The sequence below is a fragment of the Chionomys nivalis genome, chromosome 15 (assembly GCF_950005125.1).
Source record: "Chionomys nivalis chromosome 15, mChiNiv1.1, whole genome shotgun sequence".
Lineage (NCBI taxonomy): Eukaryota > Metazoa > Chordata > Mammalia > Rodentia > Cricetidae > Chionomys > Chionomys nivalis.
In genome coordinates, this window is record NC_080100.1 from 53,753,772 (window position 1) to 53,767,935 (window position 14,164).

Below are 14,164 nucleotides of genomic sequence, written 5' to 3' on the forward strand. Positions count from 1 at the left end.
TCAGCCACACAACCTTCTCTTAAGTGCATATAAATCCTTTGCCTCTACAGATTCCTGAATTTTATTTAGGGTATGATGTCTAATTCACTTCCGTGCAAAGCTATGCACATTACAGTCTGATTTTTTACTCAGGAACATTTGTGATGTCTTCATATAAACAATCTCCTTTACTTTTCCAACAAGTATTGAAGTAAAGGACAAAAATAAAAGGGAAGAAACCATAAATCAAAAGCATTATTTTTATAAATTAAATGTGACATGTCAAATTAAGGGACATTTATGTACATCTTGATGGTGACTTTTTCCATTACATGAACAGCTCAAATACTTTTACAAAAAAAATTAAGTTATAAATTCACTTGAGAATAAATAACAATGTGTATGTGCACATACATGTATACACACGGGTGCTAAGTATACAAATGTGTCAGTTATCTGGTGGCTATTACTGAACTAAGAATAGTAATTACTGAGTCACCCCAGATTTCAATTATATTTGTACATAAATTATACATTTATAAAAACCTTACAGATAATTCTATTATCCAGGAAGACATTGCAGGTAACAATTTCACACATGTAGAAGGAAAGCATTTTAAATCCTCAAATCACAAACAAGTCAATAATCTGACGACTACCATGAATCAAGAATTCTATGTATGAAGACTTCTCTATCTTTATGTCTGTCACAGTAACATGTCCTTCAAATTATTTGTCCTAACACAGCTCATACATTAATTGTCTTAATGCAAGGAAAGTAAACATTTCTGAAGTCTGATCTGATAGAAACCCACACAAGTTTTAATCACTACTTTATGTCCAGAAAGTCTGGAAAGTATTGCAAAAATTTAGATTTCTACTCAAATCATGTAAGATGGACAGATTATCTTGAGTTGTTGTTTTCAAACAAATAAATGATGAATTACATTTTCCTGACAATTTTACGAACACATTAAATACTTAGTTTATAGCATATTGTGTAGTTTGAGAATCCTGTAAAGAATCCAAATCTTGCCCTCAGGCGATTCACTGAGGTCACTTGCCACAAAAGAGAAAGTGAAATGTATTAACTGGGAACAAATATTTATATCATCTTCAAGAAATAGTAATACTTACCTTTGCCATAGTAACAGCCTATCTTGCTTTAGAAATGAGAGGCTAAGAATTTTAGAAGCCAATGACAAGGTTCCAGTGACTGGGACAGTCCAAATGAGTCAGACACTCGTCCTAAGAGCACCCAGCACAGCACAGGAAAACACCTGGCCCCACACCAAATGTTCTAACACTTATATACAGTAGTATATTTCATTTTTAAAATGTCGACAGCAAAAATAGTCACATTTAAATTTAAGTTCTATACAGAAATTCTTTTATTCAAGCAAACAATTTATGTAAGTTACCAAGGGAAACTCAACAAAGGAAATTTCCTCAGGAGATTCACTCAGTCGAATATCTTCATCATAGAGTCTAGAGAAATCATTAGAAACCTCGGGTTTGCTTTTATCAGTAGGGCATCCATGGTTCATGGGCAAAGTTAATGCTTTAGGTGATGTCAATTCAACTTCTCATAAACAGATGTGTATATCAGGAAACTATAATTACTGCATGATTTCTGACAAGATCAGTACCAAAGTCAATGTTGAGAAGCTAAATCTGGGCCCGACAGACCCCTCCTGCTTATATATAATGCTATATATAGTACAGGGTTGTGTTACTCTCTTTCCATCCCAAGTAACTTTTAGCAGGTATTTAACCACAGAAATGAAAACTAGTCAAAACAAAGAATAGCTTACTAGGTTATGATAGTGCAATAAAATAACATGAATCATAGTAGGAGTGAGGTTTTTTGAGTAAAATTTATACTGCCATCCTCAACACATGCACACAGGAACATACACATGAAGTATGCAGAACTCAAGAGGTATTAATAATGCTTCAGCACTCTTGCTTCTCCAGTATTTTCTCAAGGCTTATTTCTCAGACTGGGGGAGACTGTTACCAAGGTTTAACACGGGAACCATTGTTTTAAGCAAACAGAGGCTTGTGCTTTTCATATCAGAGAAATTTAGTTCCCAAAGGAAAAAAAAAAAAAACCAACCCAAAACTAACCCACAGTTAGTAAAACGTGACAATGGTCTCCTTATACCAGTCGTCCCCTTACCATGTTGTATTAATGGGCTGCTTGCCTCAGCTAGTGTTTCAAGGAACAAGAACTACAGCACATAAAAGGTGAAACTGTGTCGAAAGAACATTCAGATGTCAAGTAGATGTGCTCTGTAATACTGCTTATGATAAACAGCAATAACTAAGCAATGACAATGGAAATCGTTTTCCTTGGGAAACTGACAGAGAGGAAAGAGGAGAGGCTGAGAGGGAAGATGCTCAAGCCTGTATCCCATCTCCACGGAGAAGCCAGGCAAGAAGCTAACCGGGTTTAGAGTAGGGAGGGCTGTGCAAAGCTCTGCCTGCTGCGGGGGCAATCCCAGAATATGAAGAAAAGGTGTAGGCAGTTTAGCGGCTTACTCACTTGCCAAAGACTGTTTAGCTGAACGGCCCTTTCAAATGCAATGGGGTTCAGATACCTTACACTATCCTAAACAGAAATGGAAGAACTTTTCTCTACTTAATTTCTACTGGGACAGGTGTAGCCGAGCACGCGCCATGGCTGAGGGGGAACAGAATTGGTTTGTTCATCTTTTGGCAATTGAAAAATCTTAGCCTAGCTGTAAAATTCCTGTTCACTAGCAGTTGAACCCATACTGGGCCACTTCCAAAGGAATATTGAGTCACCCATCAGATCTGTGGTATTATGAGACAAGTGTACCCCACATCAGATCTGTGGTACTACGAGACAAGTGTACCCCACATTAGATCTGTGGTACTACAAGACAAGTGTACCCCATATCAGATCTGAGGTACTACCAGTCAAGTGTACCCCACATCAGATCTGTGGTACTACAAGTCAAGTGTACCCCAAAGCTTTTGCTCACACTATAAGTAAGTCAGCTGGTTAAGAACCATCCACATCTTAGCATGATGTGTGTCTTCAACTTTAGCCAGTTGGGCAGGACAGAGCAGAGGAACAAGAATTAATGCTTATACCCTACTATTTATTCTCGCATTTTATGCGTGCACGTCATGTTCAGTGTAGGCAAACATTGCTGATTTTATTACTATGGGGTGAAATGCGGAAAAATAAAGCCCGGCAGGTAGCATGTTCATCAAGACACGTCAAACGTGCTGACAGTGGTGGAATGGATGAAAAAGGGCGAGACGTCTTACCAGAAAATAATAAAGGCTAAATAACTAAAATCTAAACAAAATCAATATACCTGATACTGTTCACCCTTTAGATTACAAAATTATTTGGCTATAAAGATTAAGCATTCTTATATTTCCTGTTTGTGAATGTAGTTTTGTCTTTAAAATACTTTTTAACGTTATTCAGGAATTTATAAACTAGAAATAAGTATTTTTAATCTGGGTTCAAAGAAAGAAATGATAAATTGATTGCTACATGTTGAAAACAAACACACAAAACAACGAACAAACCCATCTTACCCCGCCCCCTTTTAACCAAACAGGTTAAGTGTGACACATGATGTCACTGATATCATTTATATCCCAGAACTATTCTCAAGTAAGGGCAAGCAAACTTAGCTTCAGTGGTTTCTGTTTGTTTGATTTTTGTAATAAGAACAATGCTTTCTTTCTCAGAAGGCACAGGAAATGTAGGGTCAGTGACGAGAGAGAGCAGACAACAAATGCACTGGAACTCTGGCGTGAGAAAGCTGAGGTTACTGGAGACTCGATGCTTGCACAATCGTCACAGTTAAGTGAAAGCTGCCACTATTCCTGGTGAATCAGGTGACTGCACAGAGTCATCTTCAGGTTGGCTCGGCTGTTTGTGACAGGTCTCTAGAGCCTGCTATACATGGCGGCTCTGGGGTGCTGCCGTGGGCTATGCTGTGCATGGTAATGACTCACTGCTATCTGATCTCAGTGTAAAGCTAATTCATCTTCTTTATCTTCTACGCTTCTCCCAATATCCCTGGCTTGTGCAGCCAACATTTCTAAGTTTCAGAAAGACCGAATCCATTACCTGGAACCGAGAGCTGGCAAATATGGCGCCATTTCACTCATGAAACTACCCAGAGGGAAGGAGGGCCGGCTCCTGTCAGACCGGACAGGAGACAGGGCCTTCTCCCAGTAGGGGCGTGGTCGGCGATCATGAGTGACAGAAAGGATCTTTCAGAGTATCCGATAAACTCTCCATGCTTTTCCTATTAGGATTTTGGTGTTTGGCTACAGGATTAAACCTAATCCCAAAGATCTGGGATCAAAGATCATGCGGCAAGTCACTTTTGTAATGGAGATAACTAACAACTCTTTCTTTACTCCTTTCCAGACTGTCAGACGCACGGTGGAGAGCCAGCCACCTGCAGCCAACAGAAGTTACACACATAATCTGCCTCCTACTGCAAGCCCTCTGACCCCAGACCAGAGCAGACAGGCGTCTACTCTGCAGCCAGAGAGCAGGGAGACCAACAGGGCAGGGGCCCGTCTGCTCCAACAAACTACTTAAGCCTCTTCTAAGGCTTCTTTTCTCTCTGGTGCTGAAAGCCTCAATCATGTTAGTGTGTCTGTCTGCTTTCAAGCCTCTGTGGAAATGTCCACAGGTAATCCAAATAAAAATACAATACTATCTCACAACGTGTATTATTAAAAAAATTTACCTCCAGAACCCTGGGTGAAAAGTGACAAATTCAAACAAGTGGCTTTGCTACCGGTTTTGAGTGTTGTCGTGTTAGAGAGAAAATGTGCTAAGAATCCGAGAACCCATATCACTTTATTGCTACGGTCTAGGTCATTTGAGTTAGCACATGACTTCTGCACAGTCTAAGACAAACGAACCAAGAAGGGAACGTAACGTAAAGCAGTTACTGCAGGAACACACTGTGTGAGCCCAGCTGACCCTGTCTGTGCTAAAGTGTTTTCCTTACACACAGGTACTAACTACTCTGCACAGGCGCTAACTGAGCTATGTCTGCTGGGCATCAGGATGAAGACACGCTTTTCTCCACTTAATGTGGTCTGGGCTCACAGGTAACTTGCATCAGACACAAGGGAATGAAAGCTCTCAAATAAGCGATTTTATTCCTATCCATGATTGCAGACATTTACAAAACCATAACATCTGAGTTCACCTTAAAAAATAACTTATATAAAGCAGTGATATACACAGCACAAAATAGTTCAGGGAGGGGCAGGAGCAACCTTTAATAATTAAAATGTAAACGTGAAAAAAAAAGGATGGAATAAAAGTCCCTACTCACTTCTACTTAAGATGTCATGGGATAATATCTTACAATGTCCTGTGGGTCGATGCACGTATGCGTGTATGCGCACGGAGCTCTGCATACACGGTACACGCTTCCCCACACATATACATACACAGATGGTTATTCGCAGTTCAGTTTAGGGCGACTAATGTGCCACTCCGCACAGTTGTGTGAATCACATTTGGGCCCGCTTTCTTCACAAAAGAGGGAGAGAGCAGGAGCTAGAAGGTTGGTTTGGTTGACTGAGATTCCTTAACTGTACACTGATGAGCAGTTTCTTCTGTGGTAGTTCTGTGAAGGGCTGACTCACGATGGTTCATGAGGAGACGTGGTGATGGATCACACACTCATGGTCATGCTGGGGGAGTACTACAAGGGCAGAAGGATAAATGGTAAGTTTTAGTTCCTATGGACATTTACGCATGCATTTGTAACCTTGTGAAAATAAGGAACTATAACAATAGGTGTTTATATGACTTTTCTTAATTGTGAAATTTTAAACTATGTCCTCTACCAAGTCAGATTCTTTCCCAGGACCTAGGTAATCATCCAGTCCCTCAGACACTCCCTCCGGGCAGATGAGGGTTCTGCAGACACTTGTAACAATCTGGGCAACTGGAATCCAAGGATGGACCACACTGAAGGGAGTCTGAGGACTAACCTTTGCTATACACAGCCAAGTGAGTGGGGACTTCTCTACACTCTTAATCCACTCTTCTGAGCTTTTCTGAAGGTACCAAGGAGTGTTGAGAGGACTGAACACCTAATCCTTAAATTATAGACTTGATTAGACCCACAGGGAGTGCTCAGTACATGAACAGTCTAGGAAACAAAGCAACTGCCAGCTCTGCAGAGTCTCATGGGAACACCAGATGCTCCAGTGTGCATTAGTACAGAACCCCACCCCCCCAGCATCAGTCCACTGCAGGAAACAGCAGGGACCCCAGATGCTCCAGTGTGCATTCGCATAGACCCCCGCTCAGCATCAGTCCACTGCAGGAAACAGGGACTCAACTTTACAGTATGATGAGGCTGACAAGTGACCTAGGGTGAGGCTTTTGGAAATTTCAAACATTACGTGATTTCATTTTACTTAAATGTGAATCAGCACACGCAGCTAGAGGCTGTTGTCGTGAGTGCACAGCTCTGGAGCTTCTGAATAGGACAAGCACCTTTCTCAAATGGTAGCGGTCTACATAGGAAAGTTGCTTCTAAATTAAAATAAAAATGTGGACTTTGGAATATTTTAATGTTTGATGGGAAAACTGCAAAAACCACTTCAAGGGGGTTTCTATCAGTGTTCTACTGACGGTGGTGTCTCAGGATGAGAGGTAAGTAAAGTCCAGAGTATGGTTCTACGCTGCAGAGCCCAATAGGGAACTGACAGAGGGGCACCAAGTTTTACAAAGTTGGCAGAATGGGGGAAAAGTGGAGGGAATGCAGGCAAGCTGGGAAGGACTGCTGGCATGGGCTGAGGTTCAGATGAGCTCAAGGGATAAGAGGTTCCCCAGGGAAGCATATGTGTGACAGGGGCTGGATTCTCTAAACCACAAGCCGTTAGGATGCAAACCCCGAATGCATTGCTCTGAGTAAATGTAGAGAATGAAGTAGAGGAGGAGGCTGGGAAAACAGTGGCCGGACCACAAGGCGGGGAGGGGGCACTGTCAATTCTTTAAACATTGCTCATACAAGTAGAATCTATTTGTCGTTGAATAGCCTTGAGTTCCATATTGTTACAAGGATGGTAAGTTAGTAAAGTAGTTTAACTGACTCCTATGTTAGATAATAGGAACATTGGAAAATAAAAAGGAAGGGAAAAAGGAAATGATTGAATTGTATTATAATCTCAAAGAATAAAAAAATTAAAAATGCATTCTAAGAAAGAGGAAAAAGGCAAGATGAAAAATTCAAGCTAAAACCAAATCAACACCCGTTTGTCATCATCCTTAAGGAATGCTTGGAGCCACCCTGTGCTGAAATGAAAACACATCCAATTCCATGGCAATGTGACATAAAAAGTCCCATAGCACCAGTAACTTCAGCATGCTGCAATTTATTACCCACTGCCCGTGACTAAACATATTTAGTCATGTAATATAGTTATATAAAAACTATAGCACACAGTTATATCCAGAGAGTAGGACAAGCAATAAGAAAAGAGAAAGGTGTATCTCTACAGCAAGATGGGCAAAGAAATTTAACTCATGCTTTCCATGGTCCTTGTAGCACCATAAGAACTGGGAATGCCTTTAGGTGATGATGGAACATTCTACACTGTCCTAGCCGGTACAGCAAGTTCCATATACATGTGGCTTCTAAGTTCTTGAAATGTAGCTATTGAAAATTCAGAAGTGAAAATTTCCACGTTTAACTTTAATCAAACATTTAAATTGCATGGTCAGATCAGCAGCACTTTTCAAAATAAGGGCTTTGCTGAGAGTTGCTGTTATCTGTGACCTAAAGCAGCAGGTAGGTGACCTTGAAGCAAGGTTGGCTTCCTACAGACCTCACAGGAAACTCTTCAGAGAATCTCTGGGACTCCAGAGACCCTCCCATTCAATGTGCATCCCAGGCAATCTGGATTTAAGATGTCCTGGAATCCTTTCTTCCTAAGTGCTATTCCAGCTCATTCATATATAACATTAGGGAAGATTATAAGATGCTTTTCATTCTAATGTACATTGCCCTGATGTACACGTGTGCACTCTGCTGTCAAGTGTTGGATCTGCTGCTATTGTCTCTCAACACTAGTAGTTGTTACAATGTTGCGGATCAAATGTTTTGAGAAAAATCTTACAGAAGAGTAAAATGTTGGTATATCAGGAAGTCAGAAGAAGTTGCTTAGCCCGTAACAGAAACTGAGGGGAAAAAATTAGATGCAAGACGCTGAGGGTCAGAGCCAATCAGAAAGGACCGAAGCATTAGTTCCAAGAAATAACACTCAGAGTTTACAAGAATCTAATACAGTGTAATTTCTGAGCAGTACACACAACTGCAGAATAAAGTGGGATTGTCTCTGGCGCAGAACAACAAGATGCACTGGTGTCTGGGTGTTCCTAGGCCATGTGTCACATGCTCCTGGAAGGCTGTAGACTGTCCGTTTCTATTACTAAACTATTTCAAGAAAATTAAACTAAAGGGAATTATAAAATTCTAGGAAAGCTCCCAGAATGCAAGCAAAGTTTCCAGGGCCGCCTTCTTTGGAATACTGAAGAGGTGCATTACATTTTCCCAGAAAGGAAGAGCGAGCGCTAAATGGACCGCCGCGCTGAGAGGCCCGCGCTCTCCCTGCTGTCTGGTGCTGACTCACATCAGCGTTTCTGCTGCGCTGTTCTCGGCACACAACGAGATACTGTGATGTCTGAGTCACAGTGCTGTGATATCGGGTCATACTGTCTGGAATGACTAAACTAGTTTGTTCTCCTCAGACAATACAATGACCCCTTAGCTACTGAGAGCACTCTTGCTTGGCTTAGGGGAAAAAGTAAACTGAAAGCTAGTATTTTAAACATTTGTCTACCTCACCTGCTGGTGTATCTTGAGATAGCATGTCCTAGTATGAACTGCAGTCTCTTCCTTCTTACCACCTGGCTGATACTCCACAGAATCTATTACAATCATAAATCTGAAGTGCATTTTAGATCACACCACGTTCTAAGTCTTAGTTTCTATAAACATCTTGCTTTTTAGTGAGAAATAGGGAACAGTTCTGATCCTCTGAATATAATGTGAAGCAACTCAACGTTTGTGTCACTACCTAAGCAACTTGGGCTTACAGTTTCCCCACAACAGCGACGTAGATGATGCAGAGGAGAGGCGGAGGTCTGCCCAGCAGCCTGTCATTGTTCAATACTGTCGTTCTAAGTGACGCAAAGACTCATCTGGTTATAGACAAACCCATCTGTAAACGTTTTTCTCCAAATTAATGCAACAAATTAATCCAATTGCATTCATTCTTCTTTTGGGCCACGTTTGTATCTACACCATGGAAACCAAACATTACAGCATGTGAACACTAGGGGGCAGCTCTGCTTTGCTCATTCTGCTCCACCAAGCATGTTTGTAGTGGATTTAGGCGTTTTTTGTCTTGATAGAATTAAATGCAGTAGCATGAGGGAGAGTGGCTGGCACACGAGCACCAAGCAGTTGTCTCGTCTCTCTGGCCTCTGTGCTGTGACCTCTAGGGAAAAGTGACAAGTCCTCAAAGGGCAGACTGCTCAAATACAAGTGCTTTTCAGAGTTACACGCAGGAAAACCTAGACTTTGAACACTTGTTTACTGGGATCTGTGAACTCACTAAATGGTTCTCCTTCTGCGTTCAAGGCAGTCAGGCGTGGTCAAGGGTTGGCTGAGGAAACCCTGCTCCAGCTACTCTCACGGAGTGCTCATCCACCCAAAAGGGCTCGCTATCCTGCTGGACACAGTCCGGCTGGGATTTAAGGGTGAGCAGGTGATTACCATGCCTGCTTTTCTGACTCTGTGCTCCCTTTCCAAGGGATAAGCACAGCAGCACTGACAAACATGGGGGAGATGCCTGAGTTAAAGTCATGTGCGACTTTTTCAAAACCTTTACTTTAAAAACTTAATTAACAGTCCCTTTAACCTTTGAAAAACCCAATTTATATCAACTCCAGCATTTCTATAAAACTATTTTAATTTAAAAAGTGACGCAACAATTACTTATATTTATGGAGTATCATGTTGTGATATTCTGGTAATATCTTATAGACTGTTCAAATGAGGCTAAACAATGTCCTTAAATAAGGTGACTCTCTGCTGTGAAGTCTGCAGTGAAGCAGTAAAGCCTTTCTCCTGGCCCTTGAGGAATATATTATACATTATCATTCTCGCTGGACTCTGCAGCTCATTTCTTCCCTTTAACTGCAACTTAGCTTGGCCTTTCCTGATCCACTGGGCTTTGGCTTCCTGTAACCCAGACTCACAAACTACGGCTTATGACCAAATGTGTGTGGGGAGACTGAGCAACAGTAAAAATTTCTCTGAATATACAGTAACCGAAAAATGAATGCAAAACCGAACATGCAGCGAGTGTCAAGCGCCTCCTGGCAGCGTTCAGGCACGATGCACTGCAAGCCTCGCTGCAGGCTTGCTTGTGAACAGTCACGTGCAATTTTCAGAGCATGTGCCCTTGCCCTAGCCAGTGCCAGCGGCTCCATGCAGAGCGGGGCAGCTCTATGCTGGACTGGTTTTGCCATACATACATACAAAGTCTTTTGCTTTTATAGACTTAATAATTTAATTATGGAAAACAAAAGCTTTTTATATTTCCTTCAGTTATTCACTAGCATGTAAGTATCAAATCAGTTTATCTTAAGACAGTTATCACCATGGGAGAATGCCTAATTTTAAAAACTGCTGTTTGAGTTAGTGACCTCAAGTTGCTAAAAGGTGATTAAGAGACTTTTGCTTGATTTTGACAGACTTTCAACAATTTATGAAATGGTCCTAAACATCCTTCTGCTTCCTTATGTCATATATTTATGTGAAATACATTCTTAGCATTGATAAGTATAGGCTAAAAATATCAATCATCTCTGAAAAATATGATGTTCTATGTCTTGTAGTAACAAACATTCAGCCAAAGCTTCTTTATGTAAAAACACATAAGGCGGCACTGAGGAGGTAAAGCCAGGCAGGTCTCTGTGAGTTCGAGGCCAGCCTGGTCTACATGGAAGGTTCCAGGGCAGCCAGAATTACATTGAGAGGCCCTGTCTCAGTCAAGCAAGAAGAAAGCAAAGAAAGAAAGAACATCCATTTCAACAGATCTTGTGTTTAATAAATTGTAAAAAATAAAAAAATGTGTGCACTGAAGAACTGTTTCTAAATGCATTTATGATTTATTACCAGCAGGTGCTTGATCTGTAAGTAAGTCTGTTTTATACCTATATGCCTAGGGTTGCACAAATATTAGGGGTTTCAAGTGGGGCATTTAAGAGGTCATCATAACCACTTTCTGTGTATAAGTGAGGCCACACGGTGCTTCTTCTGTGCCTCTCTCCTGTGACACTGTCCTCCAGTTTGGTCAAAGTTGTTAAAATAACAAGACTGTGTATTCTTGAATGGAGTGGTATTCAACTACACATATGCTCTATTTCTAACCATTCACAGTAGGCTTCATTCCTTCACTGCCAATAGTGTATTATAGCATGTAGGAATGTTAGTCTGACACGTAAACATCTGTTAGTGGAATTGTACTCTTAAGGACAGGTATGTCATACTCCTCATGTAGAAAGCTTCATTTCTTACTCTAAAACTTTGCCTACAGCACAATAAATGAACTGAACTGACTTACCATACACCTCATTAAATTATGTTACTTATGGAAGAATTTAAAAAATAAATGTCTCCTATTAGATAAAGTGAGCACTGAAAATGATTGATTTGTCCATATTCCTGAAGTAAATCAGTGACCACGGCTCTAAAAACGAATTCCTGTAATCTCCTAAGTGACTAAAACCACGTGGTGTCACTGACAGCCAAGCTTTCTCACACAGTTTTATCTACCCTCTTTGTCCTCACCAGTTACAGAAATAAAGCAAACTAGCAGAAAGCAAACCTTTTATAGTCTAAGCTCAGGGGCAGCCTTGTTTCTAGTGGCGGCTATTGGTTGAGGGCAAGGAGCTAAAGAATGCACAGACCGTCCACCCCTGGGCCCCATGTGGGGTGCCCATCACTCTGCACTAACAAAGACAGATGTCAGTCACGGCTAACAGGTGGTGGTTGCTCTGGCAAAGGCTGAGTCTGGAAGTATGGTAGCAGGGACTGCCTCTGCCCTCCAGAGTCTGCCAGACTTACTTGTGGGGGGCAAGGGTCATATCCTGATAAAGCCCACCCAGGCCCTGCAACAGTTTCCTCTATGAACTGGCAGAGAGCAACTCTTCCCATCACTAACTGGGTCTTTTATCCCTAAACTGCCAGCCTGACTCCCAGAAATCCTGAGTCCATTGGGTTTTGAGGAGACTCTGAGAAACTAAAAAAATCCTTGAGTGTTTCTAGAGTTAAATAACAGTTAAAAATCACTGCATTACATGGTAACTCTTTGAGAAAGGCACTATCTTGTCTCTTAGGCCTCCCAGTGTCTAGCATACTGCCTTGGCACACAGAAGTGCTTAGGAACTGCTCGCTAAAAAAATAAACGAACTTTACAGCTTCACTTTTTGTCCTGTCCACACGTATGAAGACAACCTTCCTGTTCACATGTATGAAGACGACCTATAGCTCTATAACAGCACTTTAAAAATGCCATGGGCTGCAAACTCAGGCTGACAGACCACCAATGTGACCTTCACTGCAGCAAACCCTAGTGTGTGAGGCCAGAATCCATGTAGACTATTGTCACAGGCTGGCTACGCCAAATCAAGAACAGATCTCATCTTGCACCTACTCATTTGCTAGGAGGCAGGACAAACTAAATAGGCAAGCTGATTTCATTCTATTTGTAACATGGATGTTCTCTACAGGAAAATTAGAATTATGGTTTTGGTAACTGCATATAAATAAATAGGTCTCTTAGAACTCTTCTCATAAAACTGCACTTGAAGATGCTTCTGCCTTCTAGAAGATCAGCATATCGAACACTTTGTAAACATCAGTAAAAACAGTTGTAAGCATTTATACTGATAGGGGAGCTTAAGACTTTCAGTGCATAATAACACGGTCAAAGAAATACTTACACTCTCACTCTGAAAAGGATTTAAGAAATTTCCCCCCATTTCACCGTCATCCCTTGGGGTGCCCGGCTGGTTACTCAGGCTCATATTATTGGGAGAATTCTGTAAACGAGATTCAGAGAAGTCATTGTTGGAGATGCTCATTCCCTCCTGCACTGCAATGTCTCAGACACTGAGCTCACAGCGGCTGGCAACCCTCTACCCCACACTGCACCAGAACGAGTGGCAATGCTTTCACAAATGGGAGTTTGAGAACAAGCACACCCCAGTAATCTATGATAACTATTTTCTTACTCAAGAATCAATGTTTATTCAATTCCTCACCCTCGGTGTACAGTGTTTCTAGAATTCTATAGTTAAAAATAACCAAACAAACAAACAAGACAAACCCCCAGCTTTCCCAGCAGGAGGATGATGAAGAGAGCCTACCCATGGATAAGGCATGATACAGGCTAACTCCCTTATGAGTTTTACTAATCAAACGTTCAAAGATCACCCCTTTAACAGACATCTCCCTTTAACTGTGTGCATGTTAGAGATAATACTATTTCAATTATTTTTATGTGAGTCATAAGGAAGAAGGATTGTTACTGAGAGAGGTGCCTTAGGACCAGAAAGTTCACTGTCAGAGGGAGGAGAGAGGGACCAGCATTCCACTAGAGAAACACCCTAGCATTCGTTTAAATGGACAGTTCCTACGGAAGCTCTGAGACAAAGCAGCTGCTATTAGCAATCAGCACGAAGTTGGCTGGGTCTTTGCCCAAGTTCGTTCATCTTATCTTTTCAGTGTACTCTGAACTATTCACAGTATCAGGCCGTCCACGCCAATAGGAAACACGGAATGGCATATAAATCATGTTTATAGTGCCAGGTAATGGTGATTGAAGGAAGCATTTTAAGCTATAATTTATCAAGTTTAAAAAATTCAGGAACAAATACTTTGTTATTTAAATGGAAGAAAGATATTTAGATTGTTTTTGCCCTAAACCATATGGGTTATATTTCAGGTTTTTTTTTTTTTTTAAGAAAATTACTTAGAGGATTTTGATTTACTACAGCAAGTCCCATCGCAAACACAAAGTTTTATGAATGAGTTCCTAAAGGACATGTGCTTTGTGAGACTATGGCTAG

General features: G+C 41.2%; 2 protein-coding genes across 7 annotated transcripts in view; one reads left to right on the forward strand and one right to left on the reverse strand.

Annotated features, from left to right (window-relative positions):
- The window catches only part of Zcchc9 (zinc finger CCHC-type containing 9), a 236,344-nt gene that overhangs the window by 88,972 nt on the left and 133,208 nt on the right, over positions 1-14,164 (forward strand). The gene's annotated exons all lie outside the window — the stretch shown is intronic.
- Positions 232-14,164, reverse strand: part of Ssbp2 (single stranded DNA binding protein 2) — a 253,540-nt gene continuing 239,607 nt past the window's right edge. For all 4 annotated transcript variants that reach the window (XM_057789547.1, XM_057789546.1, XM_057789545.1 and 1 more), the window contains 2 exons: positions 13,037-13,135; positions 232-5,711 (listed from right to left, as the gene is read on the reverse strand). In XM_057789547.1, the coding sequence (XP_057645530.1) occupies positions 5,682-5,711; positions 13,037-13,135 (129 nt within the window). In that variant the 3' untranslated portion in view covers positions 232-5,681. The remainder of the gene's footprint in view (positions 5,712-13,036; positions 13,136-14,164) is intronic.